Below are 23,993 nucleotides of genomic sequence, written 5' to 3' on the forward strand. Positions count from 1 at the left end.
GACACCAAAAACTCTGGACAACTTTTTTGTCATTTTAACAAAACCGATGTAACACGATATCAATGTACTATGCAAGACCATGAAATTTATTGATTGAAATCCAAATGAGTACAACACTATTCATTTAGAATAGGAGCAGCTACACCTTTTGCTATGAATGGTCATTCTGATGAAGAAACTATGACTTTAGGTCGTACGAAATCTGCATCCTTTAAACATTATATAAGAATTGAGCTAACCAAATGACTTATAATTTTAGCTTGTCTTAGTAATGAAATATGGATTATTGGTCTCTCAATAATATGCAGTGCTCATTATCACTCGGTGAACAGACCTTCAGGTAGTAATTTAGGTCTTTTGAAAAATAATAATTGTTTTTTGCGAGGTACAGGCAAATCTGGTATGAAATTTGACGATGTTGTTGGCACCGTTAACAGCATCATTAATGTATGCAACAAAATTCCAAATGCGATGATATTGCATTGTGGTGGTATGACATAGGAAATGTACCATGTGGTGCTCTGCTATATCACATTAAATTCACATTAGCAATTCTGTCTCGCATGCTCCCAAATTGCTCTCTAATATGGTCAACAATTCTTCCCAGGCGTTCATGGCTTTACTCATGTGATGACCATGACATGGAAGTTACAAGAAAGAGAACAAATAGGGGAGTGAGATCTCATAAACTCAAACATGGAGGATACGTTATCAAGTATCCAGATTTTGACGACCGTCATCCATCGCTATATTCTGACGATGGAGTACATCTATCATTTATTGGAAATAATATTTTCTTGAATCAAATTCAATCCGCACTAGAAACATTCATAAAGTATCCACATTGTGTTCTATTTCCTCCCGATCACCTTTAATTTAAAAAAAAAACATAGTTCATACTGATAATGGATAAAAAAACATGTACTTTATGAAATTTGGTTGTTATATAAATGTTGAATTCGCAATATCTTTTATTATTTTGATTGTTTAAATGTTGTTGATAAGTTGACTGTAGAATTGGAGATAATGGAATTGTCATGGGTAAATTTTATGGCGGATTATCATTCTGTACTAAAGTCCGAATAATAACTTTGGCAAAATTTACTTAATTTTATGCAGACTATGGATAGCTCAGCTGCTAATTCTGAAATATTGGTAAATGGACCGCCCTTCAGTACACCAGCTTTGGATCGACCAGCTGTGATACAATGATTAATTAGTTCAATCGTCATCGACATTTTATTGATTGACAAATATTTTAGTTGTGTACTGTTGTTTTTTTTATGAATTAATTTTGATTAAATGTTGACATGTCACTACAATATTCAAACAAATCAGTGTTTGTTATTTGTTGTAGTGAAATACAAATCAAGGCATCAATGGCGTCTGTTAGTCAATTCTGATAATTGATTGATTTTACACCAAGTGATATTTTTGATCAAATGATATATTTAATAACAGAATTTAATTAAATGAAAATTAAATTCATTTATTGAATTAACATAAACATGTATTGAGACTCGACAAATCGAGTCGTCCTTTACTCTTACTATGCTAATTTGAGCATATAACAGCCGAGTAGTTCAAGTTCGTTCAATTTAACGGTATCTTTTACCTTGAGAACCGAACGGAGAGGACGTTAAAAAATTAAGACCCATCCTTTCCCACCCTTGAGAATTTAACTTTGTTTACTGCTGGTTTTATTTTTTTCCAGATGATCCAGTCTTCATACACATATTCGTCATGATGACATGCTGAAGCAGTCACACAACCGGAGCGAAATTTACTTCATTTTATGCAGACTATGGATAGCCTAGCTGCTAATTCTGAAATATTGCTGAATGAACTGCCCTTCAGGACACCAGCTTTGGATCGCCCAGCTGTGATACACTGATTAGTTCAATCGTCATCAACATTTTATTGATTGACATCAATGATGGTGATACAACTCGTCTAAACATCAACCCAAAAATGTTAGATCTGTCAATTTGCTTTCGCAATTTTATTGTTCTGCCCTCGCCGGAATTCGAACCCATGCTGCTGCGAGTTGTATATACATTATGTACACAGCCATGTATCACCATCATTGATGGCGATCCGATGGATACATCTGTTGTAGGGTTGTCACTGACTCAGACGTACTTATGAATATAATTAATTTCTGTGACTGTATCTTACATTAATTTGTAGGATCCTTTACTATAGATAATTTAGCTGATCTGTAACAATAACATCTTCATGCCTTATATATCATGTACTGTAGTACGCCGCTAGATTAAAACTGACGTGGAAAGGTAACATATGGCCACCGAAAGCTCTTTTTTTGAGAGCCCAGGTGGTCGTGTGGTCTAGCGGGACGGCTGCAGTGCAGGCGATTTGGTGTCACGATATCACAGTAGCATGGGTTCGAATCCCGGCGAGGGAAGAACCAAAAATTTGCGAAAGCAAATTTACAGATCTAACATTGTTGGGTTGATGTTTAGACGAGTTGTATATACATTATGTACACAGCCATGTATCACCATCATTGATGGCGATCCGATGGATACATCTGTTGTAGGGTTGTCACTGACTCAGACGTACTTATGAATATAATTATTTTCTGTGACTGTATCTTACATTAATTTGTAGGATCCTTTACAATCGATAATTTAGCTGATCTGTAACAATAACATCTTCATGCTTTATATATCATGTAATGTAGTACGCCGCTAGATTAAAACTGACGTGGAAAGGTAACATATGGCCACCGAAAGCTCTTTTTTTGAGAGCCCAGGTGGTCGTGTGGTCTAGCGGGACGGCTGCAGTGCAGGCGATTTGGTGTCACGATATCACAGTAGCATGGGTTCGAATCCCGGCGAGGGAAGAACCAAACATTTGCACAGATCTAACATTGTTGGGTTGATGTTTAGACGAGTTGTATATACATTATGTACACAGCCATGTATCACCATCATTGATGGCGATCCGATGGATACATCTGTTGTAGGGTTGTCACTGACTCAGACGTACTTATGAATATAATTATTTTCTGTGACTGTATCTTACATTAATTTGTAGGATCCTTTACAATAGATAATTTAGCTGATCTGTAACAATAACATCTTCATGCTTTATATATCATGTTATGTAGTACGCCGCTAGATTAAAACTGACGTGGAAAGGTAACATATGGCCACCGAAAGCTCTTTTTTTGAGAGCCCAGGTGGTCGTGTGGTCTAGCGGGACGGCTGCAGTGCAGGCGATTTGGTGTCACGATATCACAGTAGCATGGGTTCGAATCCCGGCGAGGGAAGAACCAAACATTTGCACAGATCTAACATTGTTGGGTTGATGTTTAGACGAGTTGTATATACATTATGTACACAGCCATGTATCACCATCATTGATGGCGATCCGATGGATACATCTGTTGTAGGGTTGTCACTGACTCAGACGTACTTATGTATATATATATATATAAGGTAACATATGGCCACCGAAAGCTCTTTTTTTGAGAGCCCAGGTGGTCGTGTGGTCTAGCGGGACGGCTGCAGTGCAGGCGATTCGGTGTCACGATATCACAGTAGCATGGGTTCGAATCCCGGCGAGGGAAGAACCAAAAATTTGCGAAAGCAAATTTACAGATCTAACATTGTTGGGTTGATGTTTAGACGAGTTGTATATACATTATGTACACAGCCATGTATCACCATCATTGATGGCGATCCGATGGATACATCTGTTGTAGGGTTGTCACTGACTCAGACGTACTTATGAATATAATTATTTTCTGTGACTGTATCTTACATTAATTTGTAGGATCCTTTACTATAGATAATTTAGCTGATCTGTAACAATAACATCTTCATGCCTTATATATCATGTACTGTAGTACGCCGCTAGATTAAAACTGACGTGGAAAGGTAACATATGGCCACCGAAAGCTCTTTTTTTGAGAGCCCAGGTGGTCGTGTGGTCTAGCGGGACGGCTGCAGTGCAGGCGATTCGGTGTCACGATATCACAGTAGCATGGGTTCGAATCCCGGCGAGGGAAGAACCAAAAATTTGCGAAAGCAAATTTACAGATCTAACATTGTTGGGTTGATGTTTAGACGAGTTGTATATATATTATGTACACAGCCATGTATCACCATCATTGATGGCGATCCGATGGATACATCTGTTGTAGGGTTGTCACTGACTCAGACGTACTTATGAATATAATTATTTTCTGTGACTGTATCTTACATTAATTTGTAGGATCCTTTACTATAGATAATTTAGCTGATCTGTAACAATAACATCTTCATGCCTTATATATCATGTACTGTAGTACGCCGCTAGATTAAAACTGACGTGGAAAGGTAACATATGGCCACCGAAAGCTCTTTTTTTGAGAGCCCAGGTGGTCGTGTGGTCTAGCGGGACGGCTGCAGTGCAGGCGATTCGGTGTCACGATATCACAGTAGCATGGGTTCGAATCCCGGCGAGGGAAGAACCAAAAATTTGCGAAAGCAAATTTACAGATCTAACATTGTTGGGTTGATGTTTAGACGAGTTGTATATACATTGTGTACACAGCCATGTATCACCATCATTGATGGCGATCCGATGGATACATCTGTTGTAGGGTTGTCACTGACTCAGACGTACTTATGAATATAATTATTTTCTGTGACTGTATCTTACATTAATTTGTAGGATCCTTTACTATAGATAATTTAGCTGATCTGTAACAATAACATCTTCATGCCTTATATATCATGTACTGTAGTACGCCGCTAGATTAAAACTGACGTGGAAAGGTAACATATGGCCACCGAAAGCTCTTTTTTTGAGAGCCCAGGTGGTCGTGTGGTCTAGCGGGACGGCTGCAGTGCAGGCGATTCGGTGTCACGATATCACAGTAGCATGGGTTCGAATCCCGGCGAGGGAAGAACCAAAAATTTGCGAAAGCAAATTTACAGATCTAACATTGTTGGGTTGATGTTTAGACGAGTTGTATATACATTATGTACACAGCCATGTATCACCATCATTGATGGCGATCCGATGGATACATCTGTTGTAGGGTTGTCACTGACTCAGACGTACTTATGAATATAATTATTTTCTGTGACTGTATCTTACATTAATTTGTAGGATCCTTTACTATAGATAATTTAGCTGATCTGTAACAATAACATCTTCATGCCTTATATATCATGTACTGTAGTACGCCGCTAGATTAAAACTGACGTGGAAAGGTAACATATGGCCACCGAAAGCTCTTTTTTTGAGAGCCCAGGTGGTCGTGTGGTCTAGCGGGACGGCTGCAGTGCAGGCGATTCGGTGTCACGATATCACAGTAGCATGGGTTCGAATCCCGGCGAGGGAAGAACCAAAAATTTGCGAAAGCAAATTTACAGATCTAACATTGTTGGGTTGATGTTTAGACGAGTTATATATATATATATATATACAACTCGTCTAAACATCAACCCAAAAATATATATATATCTTCCAATTGATATAATATTCCTGGGCATGTATTTCCTATCATCATTTGCTGGATAGAGGATTGCTGCTCACAAGGAAGCTATTAAACCAAGAGTTCCGAATGGTTAAGTTGAAGTCATCCAAGCGTAAATTTTACGGGCGCCATCACGAGTTGGTTGACCGTTATTGAATAACCGTTACACAGATGGTGTCAGATATGTTCCTTATGTCGTTACTACAATATCCTTCCCTTTCCACGAATGTGACCTACCGAATTATACTATTTACCGGATTTTTAGTAACATAAGGATCAGACGGGTGCCACATGTGGAGAAGGATTTGTATACCCTTTTGGAGCACCTGAGATCACCCAAAGTTTTTGGTGGAGTTTGTGTTGCTTGGTCTTTAGTTTTCTATGTTGTGTCGTCTGTACTATTATTTGTCTGTTTGACTTTTCATTTGTAAGCCGTGGCAGTTTATTTTCAATATATTATATTGACTGTCCCTCTGGTATAGTTCGCCCCTCTTTTATAGTGGGTCTTTCTATGTTGTGATGATTCACTTATGTTTCAGATAAGGGATTCTGATGTTCAGTAGTTGTCTCTTGATGATGTGTTTCATAGGTGTTTCTCGTTTCTCGATTTTTTATATAAATTAGACCGTTGGTTTACTTGTTTGAATGGATTTACTCTAGTAGATCGTTTTGGAACCCTTATAGCTTGCTTTTTGGTGGGAACCAAGGCTCCGTGTTAATGACCGTACCTTCAACTTTTATATTTTACTTTTTTTTAAATTGGGATTTAGATGGAGAGTTGTCTCATTGGCACTCATAGCAAATCTTCCTATGTCTATTTACCAAACACTTTTTGAAGATAAAATTGAGAATGGAAATAGGGAATGTGTCAAAGATATAGCAAATCGACCATAAATAGAAAACAGCAGAAGGTCACCAATAGGTCTTCAATGCAACGAGAATTCCCGTACCGGAGGCGTCCGTCGTCTGGCCCCTAAACCCACATATATATATATACGAGTCTAAATTGAAAACTACGTTCAAACCTATGACTGCGTTGGATAAAAACCGCAGTTTTTATACGTGTGCATGTCAAACAAATTTCGTCGTAGAAGGGTCTAAAAACAGCACAAACAACATTTTCCAAAAGACCAAAAGAGTGAAAAAGTATCTTTAAACAAAACGCATTTGACTAACAGGTCGAACAACTGATGTTCTTTAACCCTGCTGACTGCCATTGACGATTGCCAAATAAAATTGATCACAAGATGTAACAAAATTGATCATAATATAAATTTAATACGTCCCAGAAAGAAAAAAAAATTGTTAACTTGTGGACAGGATGTTGTGCCACAAACATTCGGTGTCAATATTTCTTTAGTACACCATATCCGGATTTCGACAATAAATGTCTCTTCAGTGATGTATATATATCACCCATCTCTCAAAAACAGCTTTGGTGTCATTCGTGAGCATTGGAAATCAGTTGAAAATAATTCCAAACTGTCCAAGATTTTCCCTGAGCCTCCAATGATAGCTTTTAGGCAACCTAATAGTCTGCGGAACCTACTAGTGCGGGCTGAAGTGTCTGATAATAGAAGTACTCCTAGAGAATGTCGTTCGTGTGGAGAAAAACGCTGCAAATGCTGTTTACAGATGCAGCATTCGTCAACATTTCACAGTAAGGCAACCGAAAATAACTATAAGATATTTTGCAATGTTACCTGCAAAAGTATGAATGTTATTTACATACTAGAATGTTCGGTTTGTGGCCTCCAATATGTTGGTGAGTCAAAGCAGCCTTTCCACAAACGCCTCAATGGCCATAGGAGTGATATCTCGAAGAAGCCACTTCTTCCAGTCTCTCAGCACTTCAGACAGTCGGATCACAAACTTGATGACTTTAACCGCATGAAAATTCTAGTGATTGAACAGAACATTCACTGGAGTGATACACAGCGACAGGTTCGGGAAAGCTTTTGGATAAAGGAACTTAATGTACATCACCCAAACGGCATCAATAAGAAATACTAACAGTCTTGTTTTTCACTTATTTTTATTGGTAATATACACAGTCACGTATATTGATTTATAGTATTTTGTTTAAATTATGATATTCAGGATTAAAATCAATCGACCAAAACTTACCTGTATTATCACTGATCTATTTTCACACCTTGTACATTATGTATCAGTATTGTTAAGACTTGTGACAAAAGAAGAAGGCCATTTGTTGAGCCGAAATATTTGTCAACACGATTTTATAACAACATTTTCGTTTTATAACACCTTATATCAGTACCGTTGTGCAAATCTTTAGACTGATATAATTTTTTCCTTATCTGCATAGTATCGCCTATTCTAGACGATCCGGTACATAGTAAATTTGCTGGTTGGTCCTTTTTATAGACTTTTATATATATATATATATATAAGTACGTCTGAGTCAGTGACAACCCTACAACAGATGTATCCATCGGATCGCCATCAATGATGGTGATACATGGCTGTGTACATAATGTATATACAATATCTACTAGTTCAGTGATAATGAACGCCATACTAAACTCCAAATTGTGCACAAGAAACTAAAATTAAAAATAACACAAGACTAACAAGGCCAGAAGCTCCTGACCTGGGACAGGCGCAAACTCGCGGCGGGGTTAAACATGTTTCTGAGATCTCAACCCTCCCCTTATACCTCAGTCCAATGTAGAAAAGTAAAACCATACCAATATGCACATTAAAATTCAGTTTAAGAGAAGTCCGAGTCTGATGTCAGATGATGTATCCAAAGAAAATAAACAAAATGACAATAATACATAAATAACAACAGACTTCTAGCAGTTAAATGTCATGCCAGCTTCAGACTTCAATAAAACTGATTGAAAGATTATGTCTTCATCATATGAATATCAGGCACAATCCTTCCCGTTAGGGGTTAAGTATCAATACGTATATGAGAACATGTATTTTAAGAGCGTTTTTATGTCAAAGAAGAGGAAAATGCCAGAGGGATATTCAATAATTATAGTAACGTTAACAGGTTCTTTACAGATTGAAAATTGCTAAAACAAATTATACACTTTCCATACTAAAATCTCGTGAATATTGACGACATTTAATCAGGTATGCGTATGACTTCACAGTTGAAACGTCAAACATAAACAACTTTGAGACCATTATTAGCTTTAAGAAGACACAAATCCGTCAGAGTCAATTTTTCCAGAGGGATACACAATGTTCTAAATAATTGATCAGTAAAAATTATTATACATGTACAAGTTTAAAGTGTATTTGTTTGCCAGGGGAGAACAAATAATAATAATAAAAAGATATATATTCAATACAGTATTTTATTTGCATGCTTTTTATTGATAGCACACTATGTTAGAGCCGTTTTCTACGAATCATCATTGAAGTAGTCTTCATTGACTGAGATCCTTTCCACTGCTCCCAACGCATTCCCTTGTTGTCCTTTTTATTTCCTAGATACAGTCCGTTCAGATTAGATAAATGACAGTTTCTATACCACCACGCCCCTTTGAAATATTTGGCACAATTTTCACCGCTATGAATGTCATTATCCTTATCTTTTGTTGTAAAAGCTTGTTTGTTATGAGGCGTCAGAGAATCACCTATAAACAATTGAAAAATTAAAATCGGCATGTAAATGTCCATTATTCTATAATATCGTGCAAAAAGTAAAATTACAAAAATACTAAATTCCAGGGAAAATTCAAAACGGAAATTCACTAATCAAATGGCAAAATCCTTAGTTCAAACACACCAAACGATTGGACAACAACTGTCATAATCCTTACTTGTACCCTGTATGTAGAAAATGATGGATTAAACCTGGTTGTATAGATAGCTCAAACATCCATTGGTATGACAGTTGTGTAAAACCGCAATATATTGTAAACTATGTGTGAACAAACCAAACTGACATAATAGATAAAAGTGTTAAAAATAGCAATCATTGCTGTTTCATTATCTAAATCAGCTACACTACTGATTCACAACTTATTTTCAATTCTGAATTATTTAACATACTCGTTCCATTATTAAAGGCAAGACTACATTTAAGTGTACAGTACACTATCAAACGAATCAGAGAATAACTAGGTAAGTGTATTATAAATTTAAATAGCAATACATGTATCAATATTACCTGCCGTTCCACTATAACCCTTCACTGTCAGTTTATAGTTAGTTGATCTGTCGCCGATGTAGAAGCTAGAATATTTTGCAAAGGCTCTGTCGCTATTGAAATCCTCTAGATTGACTTGAAGCTCGTACTGTCCTCTAGATGTTATTTTATACAGCTTGTCATTTCCTTTAAAAAATGCTTATTTAATCTTCAGCATGAGAAGAACACCCATTTATAAAAGTTTCGTTACGAATATAAGGAATGCATTGCAGGAAGATATAAATGTAATATGCTGGAATGTTACAATGTATATGTTAGGGGCACTAAGTGAAATTAGGCATTAAGCTTAAATCTTAGGCAATAAGATAACGCCTAGGCATTAAGTTTAAGCCTGAAATTTTCAGCCATTAAGCTTATTTCCTGAAATTTGATGATGATTATTCAGCATACTGCCGAACATAATTTTAGGTAATAAGTAAACTCTGGAATTAATGCTTATTTGGTGATTTATTCTTGATATAAATTATATTTCTTATATTACATGTATGAATAAACATTCATTTGACAGATTTTCAAATTTAGTATACTAAATTTATTTTAACAGTTAAAAACAGAACTAACTCAACTTTATTCATGTTTTTGTGGTATCTTAATGTACAAGAATATAAAACATATTGATAAAAAGTGATTGTATGCAATGAAAAAGGGGAAAGATTCTATAGAATAATTATAATATTTATTTGTATTGTATAATTAAATTTTTCGTTGTTAAAAGTTTCACAACTTGTGATAACAAAATAATTTTAAAACAAATTTCCATAATTTTTTCGTATTTATAAATTATTTGTTGATGCGTTTAAAAATATTTATAAGTGATTTTATTTCCGATCTCTTTTGGAGAGTAATTTCATTGGCAATCATACTACATCTTCTTTTTTTATATTCAAGATGAAACTGGGCCCTGTAGTTCTGCATTGGTAAAATTCCATTTTTTTCTGTTGCTCATACATGTATGCTAACGTATGTTAATTGCAGTAATAAAATAAAATAGTTGAAGTACTCAGTATTTATATTTTATATGAACGATGCACGAGATTTGCTTTTGAACTTTTAAATATGAAATTTAAATTCAGCTCCCTCAAATCATATTATGATTTTACCGATTACATAATTATTTAATTTGAACTATTTGCAATGAGTTTGTTCAATTCTAATATAAAACCTAGTTATATTTTTGACTTATGTTTTGTTTCAAATGTTTAAATGTACAATTAAAATATAAAAAATATTTTATTATATTTGATTCCAAACTAATAGGGTTTTTCTAATAATTAAACGATTTTTTTATGAAAGTTGTTGGTTAAATTTGATAAAATATTTAAATTTTTTCATTTGTTAATTTCTTTTACGTCAATACTTTGGACAGCGGTTAGGACATCCTAGCTAAGATCATCCTCAAATAGCTTCGATGTGCATGCTGAGACATGGCGTAAGTCGGACCTAATTTTATCAAAATTTCTGTCCTAAGAATATCTCAAAAGACCGATCTTAATAGGACAGTTTCGATAAACATGCCCCAGTTCTCATAATGTTATTATGTAAGAAATATATTCTTATTTAAATGAATAAATTTTCTTTATTTACTTGCTTTTATATTTGAGGCATTAATCTTAATGCCGGCACAAATTATTACTAGCTTTTACACATTTATAGACAATATTCTTGCTGAGCTAGAACAAATTCACAAAAGAGATAATGTAGAAATAAAAAAAAAAAGACTTAAAAATTACGTCATGGCTACACACAATAACATGTAAATACTCTATGTCGATATAACTAGGGAATAGGAGCAACTCAGACTGCACTAGATAGAAAGCATTTCAAGACCTACGTATACTATGTAGAAATGTAAATAATTTTGAACTTATTGGTTGAAATAATACAAAAGGTGTTAAGTTAATCACAAAGGAACGAAAGCATATAGGCGCAAACACATTGTGTTTTCTTATTTTTACATTTTGAATTTGTGTTTGCGTTATAAAGAAGGAATTGAATTCTAATACAAGCATAGAAAGACATACATCAAAGTTTGAGGCGCTAGAACGCTTCTGCATAGCCAAATAACAAATTCGAATTCATTTTCACGATCTATTTTGACCGACTTTTGCTATTTTTTTTTCAAGGTTGAATTTACAGAAGTAAACAAACGCTATAATTGACATCCTGCTAACGAAACCTGTGACATTAAAGATTGGTTCCAAAACATTTAATTACCTCAGTGAATAACAAACACTTCAACTGTATAGACTTTAAACCCATCTGAGGGACATTTGAACGCTAAACATAGGCTTTCAAATGGTATTTTTGACTGTAATTCAAACGTAGATAAAGTTTATGTTATATTGACTTTTACAACAAATACAATAATGAGTTCAGAAAAAGAGTCGGTGTATACCGTGGGGACTTTAAAACATATAATGCGAAAAGAGAAACTGACAACACCGCGACATAAAAAAAAAATAATAACGAAAAAACAAGTCCACGAGCACTTTTAACATAGGAAAGTCATGATTGAACAGTATAAACTGTACTAAAAGCCGGCATTTATTATAATTTTAACATAGCCAGCTGATTCGCTTATTTTTATCTTTGAAAATATTCAAGGAACTGCAGTAACCCTTAAATAATGATAAATATTCAACATTTTAATGGGAAGATATGTTTTGAATTAATCTGATAAGAATAATTTCATTTATTTCTTGGTTAAGTATTGCAAGTAATGTAATTGTTTTTTTTTTAAAATAACTATTATCAAATTACCATTTTCGTAGTTCATATTGACTAATAACGACTGTGGATACATAAACAAGCCAAATGTTAATAGACTTATTGTAACCCAAAAAGAAATTGCCATATGGTCATAAAGGTCGTCTCCCTGTCGGCTGTTAACCCTTTTCAAAGTGAGTCATCCATGTGACTGTTTTGGATGTAAATGTTCGCAACCACGTCCGGTTAGATTCATGCATGTTGAGGACGACGATCGGAAAGAATACGAACGTTAAATCCGACGACGTCTTGTGTAAAGAGACTACCACATACTTTACACACTACGAACCCTTTCAATAACTCTTCGAGGGGTCTGTATGTATCCTGTTGTAAGACATTATTTCTGTCCCATCCAATATACCGTATAGCGGGTTATTTTCGCGGGTGTAAAATTTCGCGATTTTCATTGAATAAGGTATTCGAAAATTTTTGGCGGTTATTATTTTGGCGGATTCAACATTTTTAACATTACCTTTGCATGTACACTTTTAAATTGGCGGAATTTATTTTGGCGATTTTGTTCTATCCGCGAAAATAAGCGAAAATTTACACCCCGCGAAAATAACCCGCTATACGGTACCTTTACTTTGAGGGACAGTCCTGTTTGCCCAGATATTAATCTCGGACGATCTTTATTACATTACCTACCTATTGCATTTGTTGATTATCTCATTCTGTATCATTTATAAAATGTTCCTGCACCAAAATATTACGATTTACGTCATATCGTTTAAAAAAAAACCAGGTTTTTTTTTGTTTCAAGGTAAAAGCTCATTTAAAACAAAAAAAGACACAAAACTGCATTTCAATTTAGATTTTGGCTGAATAAAAAAATATTCTTTGTTATTGATATTGGATTTTCAAACTTCTTAATTTATAAACCTATTTACAAAAACTGCACTGCCCTGAAACTCCGACATTAAAATGTTTTTTTTTTTATTTCCAGCTTTCCATCAATATTTGTTGTTAAAGTTATGATCTTACAAAATTTGTACTAAGAAAACGATTTATAATATCCGAAAACATTTTTGAAATCGGAGCCCGTGTTTGACCGTTGTTATACTGATTTTCATATACATGTATATCACTAATTATCAGAGTATTACTATTACAACAGGAGATGTAATCAGCAGTCACGTGACTGTGTACCACAATAAACCCCGAAGAATGAAGATTATTCATCAATTAATAACAACATAATTACGAAAAGTTTTTAACTTAAATGAAGGTCGAAGACCATCAAGCTTAAGTACATGACAAAACTGTTGCAATTATATTTACACCATTGGGTCAATGCCACTGTTGGTGGACGTTTCGTCCCCGAGGGTATTACCAGTCCAGTAGTCACCACTTTTCCTGTTTACAAAACTTTTAACTTTACGAAAAACTGAGGACTTTCTTATCCCAGGCATATATATTACCTTAGCCGTATTTGGCACATCTTTTTTGAATTTTGAAATCAAAATGCTCTACAATTTTGTCAAGTTGAACTTGGTATTGTGGCATGCCAAACCTCCCGCTTTAATGGCAATTTAAATTTAACATTAAAATGACAACATAACACTACAGGAATACAGTACAAATACATAGGAGAACACATTGGATAAAAGAAACACGAATTATAGCAAACAAAAGGCACCTGTTTTAGAATTTATTACGGCAGAAGTACGTTTTGTTCACACGAGACTTACTAGTGACGCCAAAATACAAACGTTCGAAAGCCAAAAAAAGTACAAAGTTAAACAGCACTGAGGACAAAAGTTCAAAAAAGATGTGGTAAATACGGATAGGGTTTTTTGCTTGGGATAAAAAACATTCTTATTATTTAGAATATCTACTTTTGCAAACAGAAAGAGGGACAAAAGATACATAAGGGAAATTAAAAACTCTTATGTCAATGAGGAGCTACCAACGCTATGGAAAACATGTTTTCTGTTTTGTACATCAATACAGCTGTTAACCCATTTTTTTGTCGAATACAACCTTATTAGAGAAAACAAAAATTGAACTGTGAATTCCATAAGGTAAACATAAAAAATCGAAATCTTACTAATAAGACCACTGTGTATCAAAGTTTGACATTTGATTTCATAATCCACAATAAACAACTGTTTCATGACTACTTTGTAAGATGGATTTACTACATGGAATACCATAAGAATAAGATAAAACTTGACACGCATACGTTGGATATTCGTCATTTTATTTATTAAAACTAAGTGAGAAATAGTTTAAAAGTTAATTGTGCACGTATTAAAAAATCTTGGGTTTTTTCATATTTTTAGGAATGGATTTTAAATTATATAGTGTAGTAATAAAGTAGAGTTCGTTCGTTTGATATGTAACAGGATTACATTTTGTACTTCCAAACGTAATCTCAACATTATTGTTTTCTGTGTTTTTTCCCAATATCTTACTAAAATATTCTTGAACCATTAAGCACAAAGTAGTCTTAATTCATGTCTATTTTGTATCTACAACTCTTAAATCAGCACAAACTAAAGGAGTTGAAGCAATATTGCATTTACAGTGTCCGCCAATCAGTCATAATGTAAGTTATTTCACCAATTATCTTGCCACAAACTCCCATAGTGTTATCAGATTCACTTCAAATGAGGTATTCAGCTTGACAGTGATGAGTTTTATCATGTAAGCACTTGTCAGATATGTCAACACTTACCTGCTGTTAGCCCATGTTTTGTTTAAAGTTTGTAAGTAAATGATCTTACTTTTAATTTGCTAAACATTTTTCTGGATCTACTTAAAACATTACGTCATAATCGACTTGCAGCCAAAAGAGAACAATTATGAGTTATAACGTGTCAGCAGTAAATTGCATTTTATTAACTTGATGATTGAACTTAAATCTTTTCTCAAATATTTTGAAGTAGAATGACTTCGGTTTAAGTCGTATTTGGCACAACTTTTTGCAATTTTGGGTCCTCAATGCTCTTCAACTTAGTACTTGTTTGGCTTTATAACTATTTTGATCTGAACGTCACTTATGATTCTTATGTAGAGGAAACCCGCGTCTGGCGTAATGACTTATAATCCTGGTACCTTTGATGAATATTGAACAAGTCAGAAATATGGCAATTGTATTCTATTCGTTTAGTGTATTTAGTCTCCTGATTCCATAATGGGGACTTTCTGTATTTTTCCATGGAGTATGGTATTTTTTGTTATTTTACTTTTCAGTCGTTTCTTATGACAAGACCTGAATTTCTACATATGGTTTTATGCTAGTGTGATTATTGTGAAACAATAATTTTAATTGACAAATGTTTTGAATGGTAATATTCCAGGTTCAACCAATACGTATACGTAACTAAGAAAAGCCACAATTTAAAACCCAATATTTTTTCTCGGTATGTGACTTCAGTATGTATATTAAAGAAATTTATCCTGTTGAACTTACTTTAAATAAAGCTAGTACTAACAATGACCACTGCCCTTTCCTCGATCTGAATATTTATATCACTAACGGAAAGCTGAATACTAAAATTTATGATAAAAGAGATGATTTTTCATTTCCTATTTTTAGATGGTGACGTTCCCTTGTCACCATCTTACGGTGTTTATATATCTAAACTTGTACGATTCAATGGTGTATGCAACAATGTTTAAGATTTTAACGAGAGAAATTTGTGTATAACTGAATAATTATTACACCAGGGTTTTCGATATCACAAACATGTCAAAACGTTTACTAAATTTGATCATTCGTAAATATAGCTCAACATGCAGACTTCTTATACGTTCAGGTATTTCACATCCAATTTTTTATGGAAATATTCTTCATAAAGCACAAAGGTGTCAGTATTCACCTCAGAAACTAACAAAACCTTTGCGTAGACTTATTAAGAAGGGATATAGTTACGATACTGTTGCCAGGTCATTAAAGATTGCATATTTTGGCGTTAATATTGATTCACTTATAGGGTCTTTGCATCGGAACTAAACACATTTATTCAGAAACAGTTGTTGGCATGACACGGGTTATGTTCTTTTCATATATGTTATGATGGTATGATACTAAACCCCTAACGGGAAGGATTGTGTCTGATGTACATATGATGGAATCATAATCTTTCAGGCAGTTTAATTGAAGGCTGGAGCTGGCATGTCAGTTAACTGCTAGTAGTCTGTTGTTATTTATGTATTATTGTCATTTTGCTTATTTTCTTTGGTTACATCTTCTGACATTAGACTCGGACTTCTCTTGAAATGAATTTTAATGTGCGTATTGTATGCGTTTACTTTTCTACATTGGCTAGAGGTATAGGGGGAGGGTTGAGATCTCACAAACATGTTTGACCCCGCCGCAGTTTTGCGCCTGTCCCAAGTCAGGAGCCTCTGGACTTTGGTCTTGTATTATTTTAATTTTAGTTTCTTGTGTAAAATTTGGAAATTAGTATGGCGTTCTTATCACTGAACTAGTATATATTTGTTGAGAGGCCAGCTGAAGGACGCCTCCGGGTGTTGGAATTTCTCGCTACATTGAAGAACTGATGGTGACCTTCTACTGTTGTTTTTTCTATGGTCGGGTTGTTGTCTCTTTGACACATTCCCCATTTCCATGCTCAATTTTATTTCAAATATAAACACGTCGTCAGTAAACTCAATTTGTGACAGTGAATATACATTAAACGAAGGCCAAGCTTAAAAACGATACAGTCATCTCCAAAATCCACAATGGCCCAAACCTTTTTTACTGTGAAGATGTCTGAAGAGACTCTATACTATCAATCAGCAACCAATATGGATGTGGAAGTTAGATTGGCAATGTTTACAATGGTGTGTCTACCGACATCAATAATTCAACAGTGATATTTTGCTTTTCGCCGATAAAAAAGCAAAAACTTGGGTCAGGTATTCATACAGTGCTATTCGAGTCGCGAGTCTCAATACAGCTGATCGAACATCTATAACAGGGTCAATGCAGAAACAACCAGTTTATAACACGTATATTAAATGATTATAAGAAAATTATAACAAAAGGCAAGTGAACTCTTTACTCTCAAAAAGCTTTATTTTCATGTTGACCCTGTTTTTGGTTTTTTTTTTTCGTTTCAAGACTTCAGACGTTCAAAACATTGGACATCATTTAACCTGTTTATTTTATGATATTAAGTTCAAAAATATAATACAAATTTTGTTATCCGTAACAATACAACCAAAGTTCAGTAGTGGCGTAAGAAAATTTAAACCGGAAGTAAATGTCCCGTATTAGCACATGAGCCAAACGGCTTTTTTACGTGCCGGCCCTGGTTTTTTTGTCTGTTTTTGGCCCTGTTGAAAAGCAACATCAACTCTTGATTTACATCGACATTGGAACGTTTTTAGTATTGCACATGCTAATGTATCCGTTTAAGGGCTTATTCACTCATATCATTTAATAATATAATGATGAGTAGATATGGAATAAACCAAAATAACACAACTACTCACTAAAGCTATATTTAAAGGAGGTATACAACAACAGGTTACATTGTGTGTCTCATTGTCCTCAAATGACAAATAAAACAAAATGAATAAAAAAAGGCAACAGTAGTATACCGCTGTTCAAAAATTATCAATCGATAGAGAGAATTAAATATGAATTATAAACTAAAACCGAGGGTAGCACGACAACTACAAGAGGAAAACAACGGAACAACAAAAACACTGAATTGTAACAACCGACAACAGAACGGACTATCTGGTTACTGCATGTTAAAACGACTAAACCCGCTGCATTGGTTTCCACCTGTCTTTAGTCAGGAACCAGGTTGTCGTTTTTTATGTGGTTCACAAATGAAGGACGAAAGATACCAGAGGGACATTTAAACTCATACTAGTATATCGAGAAAAAAAATTACAACGCCATGGCCAAAAAAAAAAACAAAGACAAACAGACAAACAACAATACACTAAACACAACATAGAAACTAAAGACTAAGCAAGATGAACCCTATCAAAAACTGTGGGTGATATCACAAGTTCCGGAAGAAAAGGCAGATCCAGTTCCACATGTCGTGTTGCTTAAATTCGGTAGGTCATATTCGTAAAAGGGAAGTAACGACTTAAGAAACATATCGGATATCATCTGTGAAATGGTAATTATACAACGGTCAACCGACTCGTGATGGCGTCCGTAAAATTTTTGAACAGTTTGAATTGTTTTACATTATTAATTGTTTTGCTCTCAATAGCTTGCAGTTTCATGTGTGTGCAGTTTCCGGTGTGAGCCAATGCTCCGTGTTGAAGGCCGTTCTTTGAAATATAAAAGAGGGACGAAAGATACCAGAGGGACAGTCAAACTCATAAATTAAGAATAAACTGACATCGCCATGGTTAAAAATAAAAAGACAAACAGACCAATAATAGTACAGAAGACACAACAAAGAAAACTAACGTCTTAGCAACACAAACCCCATCAAAAGCTGGAAATGATCGCAGGTGCTACGGAAGGGTAAGCGGACCCTGCTTCACATCTGGCACCCGTCGTGTATCTTATGCTTTTACAAATCCGGTAAATGGTTTTAATGGGTAAGTCACATTCGTTAAAATGGAAAGTTAACGTGTCATAAATTGTAACTATGATGGCGAGTTTCCACATTTTATTTTGCCTATTAAATAAACTCTTTATCCATGGAACATGGATATAAAAACCAATTTAATATAAAAAGCTAATAATTTCGTGAATATTTCCTTAGATGTTCTTCTTTTTATCCTGAATTGATGTGAGCAGAATTTTCATGCTTGATGATTTTTTGTTTGTTCATATTAAAACTAGTGAAAACTTACAAAGCAACATTTCGTTTTGTTGTTAATCATGAACTTTGCTGTATTTTATTGTTAGCAGTACTATTACATGTTACTACATATACATATTCAATCATTATATTGCCATTTTTGTTTATGTTTAAGCCTCCTCGTTGAAATTGTTAATTATATATATTTGATTTACTGCTTTTTACAGAGTACTTCACCATAGCATATGGTTGAAATTTTTGTCCCTGTACGATGAGGCAATAAATTACAAACAAAAGTTTTCTTTTATTAAAGTAAAAAAATAATATGTCTGTCTCGAGAAAAATTTCCCCCCTTCCAAAAATAAGTGAACTACCGGTGCCACACTTTGATTGGTTTTACATGCTATAACCATCTGTTCGAAGTTTTGTTACTGAATGTAAACATATATATATATATGGTCATTGCTAAAACGAAGTATACACTTTTGATAATAACATTGTTGTAAACATACAAGACTTTGAGACCATTATCAGCTTTGCAAAAAATCAAAAATCAAATTGATGAGAGGGATATACATCCTTACACATATACGTGTTTTACGTGCATTCGTATTTTAGAGGACAAAAAATAATAACGATTACAAGATATATCTTCAATACAAAGGTGTATCTGCATTTATTTTAATGATAGCTACTCTGTTAGAGACCTTTCCTACGTATCATCATTGACGTAGTCTCCATTGACTGAGATCCTTTCCATTGACTCCAACGCATTCCTTTGTTATCTGATTTATTTCCGAGATACAGTCCGTTCAGATTAGATGAATGACAGGCGTTATACCACCAAGCACCTTTGTAATTCTTTGCACAATTTTCACTGCTATTGATGTCATTATCCTTATCTTTTGTTGTAAAAGCTTGTTTGTTATGAGGCGTCAGAGAATCACCTATAAACAATTGAAAATGTAGAATCGACAATGATTTAAAATGTCCTTTATTCTGTAACATCGTGTTAAAAGTAAAGTCGCAAAAAAACCCAGAAAATTCAAAACGGAAAATCCCTTATCAAATGGAAAAATCAGACAATCAAACACAACAAACGAATGGACGACATTTTTCATAATCCTGACTTGCTATAGACTCTTTCGTATGTAGAAAATGGTGGGTTATACCTGGTTTTATTAGAAGATCAAATTTCTCACTAGTATGACAGTCGTATTAAATCTCATTATATTGTCATCGATATGTCAACAAAACAAACAGACATAAAAGGTAAAAATGTCAAAAATAAGGGTACAGTAGGCAGTCAACCTTGTGATATTATCTTGATCAGATTCACTACCGATTCACAAATTAATTTCAAACAGTATTTTCAATTCCGAATTATTAAATCTACTGGTAATATTGTTGTAGGCAGGACTAAAGGTACATTCAAAGATTAGATGAAATAGAGGATAACTAGATTAGTATATAAAAATCTGTATAAAAGTCTAAATCGAACCTGCCGTTCCACTATAACCCTTCGTTGTCAGTCTGTAGTTGGTTGACTTGTCGCCGATGTAAAAGGTTGAATATTTGGCATAGGCCTTATCACCATTAAAATCCTGGAGATCGACTCTCAGCTCATAATGTCCTTCAGAAGTTAGTTTATACAGCTTTTCGTTACCTTTAAAAATCAAAGTAAAGGAAAGGATATATTAATATGAGAATGCTGTTTTTTTTCATATTTTAGCATCTATCACATTCAAATTCACAAACATTTTTTTCACATTCATCCAAATTAAATGAGTAAATTAGGCAATTTGCAATTGAGAAACTTATGCAATAAAGTCGAAATAGAATAAAAATTAAGGGAGTTCGCTTCTCAGTTTCAAAATAATTAACTTTTCAAAAAACAAGTTTATATTGATCGGGGATAAATAAAGGAATCAAAAGACCAAAATAAATATATAGGTCAATTTGCTTGTTTTCGAAATAATAGCCATTGCAATTTTGGCCGGAAAGTATTCTCTCTCGACTTTTCATAGCTTTATCATTGACTAGTTTAAGGTCTCAAAAAGTCAATGGGCAAATTGTTTAAAGGCATCTCAACTGAATAAAACCGTTTAGTCAGCTTTTAAATACATCAACATCCCCAAAAAAGAAGCAGTTCAAACAAAACCAAAAAATTGGTTTGATTTATAACAAAACAATAAACTTGGCAAATATAGAATACGGAGGCCTAAACATGATGGTATGCGGTAAATCCCCATCTTAATTTTGAAACAGTGGTTTAAGAACACACCATAAGAACTAGACATTTACACAACAGGGATAACTGATTGTTAAGTGATATGCATCTTTCGAATATTGATTCCATAAAGGAAGCAATAAGAGTTATGTGGTTTAAATCCTTACCCAACCAGAATTCTGTTTTTAGACGACCAAATCCATTTGCATATTCTTTCCATCCTCTGTAGAAATCTACTTTACCATTTTGTCTATGCTGAAACACCTAATATTTAAACCCGTGCAAGAAACATTATTCAATATGGCGTTATCCAGCTAAGTTGTGCATTTACCGAATGAGACAAATACCTATGTATTACATGTGTGCACATTACATAATTATATAAAAATACGGAACTTATATCACCACTCTGATAATCGAATTCATCTTTATCGGTATGAATACAGTTTTTTTAAAGATATTTTAAATAATTGAAAAGAGCGGCTTTTCACGCCATTTACAGTGAATTACTATATTGATATCATAAAATATGAAAAGAGATCCCTTATTAGTCACTAGCTTCCATCCCTGATCTAACTATTAAATATGCTTACCGTCCATCCTCCTCCGTCCGTATCCATATCACAATACGCCTTAAATTCAGTACCACCTGCCGGGTAAATTTTGTAGACTCCACTTTTGTAATGTTTCCGGTCTAAATCCGAGCAGTCTCGAACTGGACGCCCTGTATGTGTAGAATTATATGTGAAATGTAAGTATAGCAAATGTAATGTCAGAATAGTTTGCAGTAACAAGCTAAGATTATGTTTACATACTACCATTTGAGAGGAAAAAATGAGAAAGCCAATTGATCTTAACCAGCCAAATAAACTTTATATGTTTATATCATTTTTGAATTGTGTGTTTTTTTATATCAAGATTATTTTATTTTTATATTGCACATATACATGTACATGTAACAGACACATGGATACCGAAATAAATTTATACCTTAAAATTAAAGTGTTTATTTATTTGCTTTTTACCTGAAGGCAACACAGATCTGTATTTTCCAGTTTCCAAGATGCTAAGTACTCGTTCAGCTGTTTTCCCATAAAAGCAAACACCTTAATAAAAACAAAAATGAAATTAATACATAGATAAATCTATATTGGAAGAGTCGCGAAAACAATGTTCAATGTAATAATTACGCGTAACGTTTAGTACACAGATTTTACAGTCAGACAAACCAATTTCTGTTATAAATATAAATACCAAAATCTGAAGTGGATATAAGTTGTCCATCCGCAAATGTTTTTGCTGAAAGCAGCACCAATACAAAACCAAACCACATTGACATCTTCTAATGTATGTTGGAAAGATGCATTTTCAAGGAACCTGGCATAAAACTGAAACAACTTGTACACAATTTATACATATGTTTGAAATGTCAAATGTCGCGTGACTTATATATTATGGCAACAGATTGGAATGACACACATTTCTGGGAACAACTTTCAGTTTCTACGAAGTAGTCTTACCTCTGTGTTTATTCGTGGAATGTTTTATTTTGACACATACATTGACATGTATGTTGTCTAAAGAAATAGAACATTGTATATTCGTTTATAACTTGTACTTCGGTACTGGCATGGAAATACGGATTTTCTAAAATTACTTAAAATAAAGGAATGTATCTCCCTAATACAAAGCTCTGATTCCTTGTCCGGCTTTGTTATACTTATACCGTTTACGTTATTGCAAGAATACTATGATTCAGACTTAGGCCTGAACACATATAAATGTAAACCCATTACGACAGGAATAGTTTATTATTGCAAGTAACGATAATTTGCCGACCAGTTCTTTCTACGTTACATTTTTAAAAAAGTTTATCAAAATTTCAGTTTTCCTTCATTAACAAACCCGTTCGGTCCTATTGATTCCAAGAGAAAACATATATGACGGAAGACGTACATATTTTATATGTTAAATCTTGTCCATGATATTCATTTTTAAACTGACGTCAAAACAGGAGCTTTAACCAGTAGATGTTACCACTGTCCCAACTGCGCTATATTCTTTATGAGGCTATCAAAGTCATGACCCTGTCAATGAGTTGTTGTAGTTTGTATCATATATTAGGTCCAAGCACACAGTTATCGTCCTTTGGTTTTCGTTGTCTACGAATATAGTCCCTAGTGTAAACAGTGTATAACTTGCATGTTTTGTTTGATATACTTTCCCAATTTATTTCTTGGTATTAAATGCATGAAATATTAAGTTGGGGGATGTCATGTCAACAAAATTTTGGTGCTGAATCTTTATGTTAAGTAGTGAATTGGTCCAGTTCTAAAAGGTCAAATTTTATCACGTCTGAAGCTGTCAAACTGAATTTTACACCCCCTTAACACAAAATTGTCAATATTTTGAGTTAGAGCTGGGAGAAGTTTCTATAATGTTGATATTATTTGTCTCACTGGTAGTACACTACACTGTAAAAAGCTCTTTGAGAAAGAGCAGGTGCGATATTTTTAATTTGAATTTATTGTCTAAAAGAAATGCACTACGAAATAACTGTGTTCTCGGGCCTAT

General features: G+C 34.1%; 2 protein-coding genes across 2 annotated transcripts; both read right to left on the reverse strand.

Annotated features, from left to right (window-relative positions):
• Positions 1-8,847: 8,847 nt before the first annotated feature.
• On the reverse strand, positions 8,848-12,462 carry LOC134722949 (ficolin-2-like). Its single transcript, XM_063586583.1, has 3 exons — positions 12,447-12,462; positions 9,648-9,812; positions 8,848-9,111 (listed from the first exon to the last, which is right to left on the reverse strand). The coding sequence occupies exons 1-3, from the start codon at positions 12,460-12,462 to the stop codon at positions 8,864-8,866; spliced, it is 429 nt and encodes a 142-aa protein (XP_063442653.1). The 3' UTR covers positions 8,848-8,863.
• Positions 12,463-19,888: 7,426 nt separating this feature from the next.
• Positions 19,889-22,784, reverse strand: LOC134722951 (ryncolin-2-like). Its single transcript, XM_063586584.1, has 6 exons — positions 22,674-22,784; positions 22,445-22,525; positions 22,013-22,143; positions 21,587-21,683; positions 20,691-20,855; positions 19,889-20,136 (listed from the first exon to the last, which is right to left on the reverse strand). Exons 1-6 carry the CDS (start codon positions 22,756-22,758, stop codon positions 19,889-19,891), a joined length of 807 nt encoding a protein of 268 aa, XP_063442654.1. The 5' UTR covers positions 22,759-22,784.
• Positions 22,785-23,993: the final 1,209 nt, after the last annotated feature.

The sequence above is a fragment of the Mytilus trossulus genome, chromosome 6, assembly GCF_036588685.1.
Source record: "Mytilus trossulus isolate FHL-02 chromosome 6, PNRI_Mtr1.1.1.hap1, whole genome shotgun sequence".
NCBI lineage: Eukaryota > Metazoa > Mollusca > Bivalvia > Mytilida > Mytilidae > Mytilus > Mytilus trossulus.

Coding starts and splice junctions, on each gene's coding strand:
- LOC134722949 (XM_063586583.1), bottom strand. Junction 9,112..9,647: donor GGGTTATAGTGGAACGGCAG/GTAATATTGATA, acceptor AATTGTTTATAG/GTGATTCTCTGACGCCTCAT.
- LOC134722951 (XM_063586584.1), bottom strand. CDS start 22,758: ATGTCAATGTGGTTTGGTTTTGTATTGGTGCTGCTTTCAGCAAAAACA. Junction 22,526..22,673: donor TATATCCACTTCAGATTTTG/GTATTTATATTT, acceptor GTTTTTATTAAG/GTGTTTGCTTTTATGGGAAA. Junction 21,684..22,012: donor CGGACGGAGGAGGATGGACG/GTAAGCATATTT, acceptor TTTAAATATTAG/GTGTTTCAGCATAGACAAAA.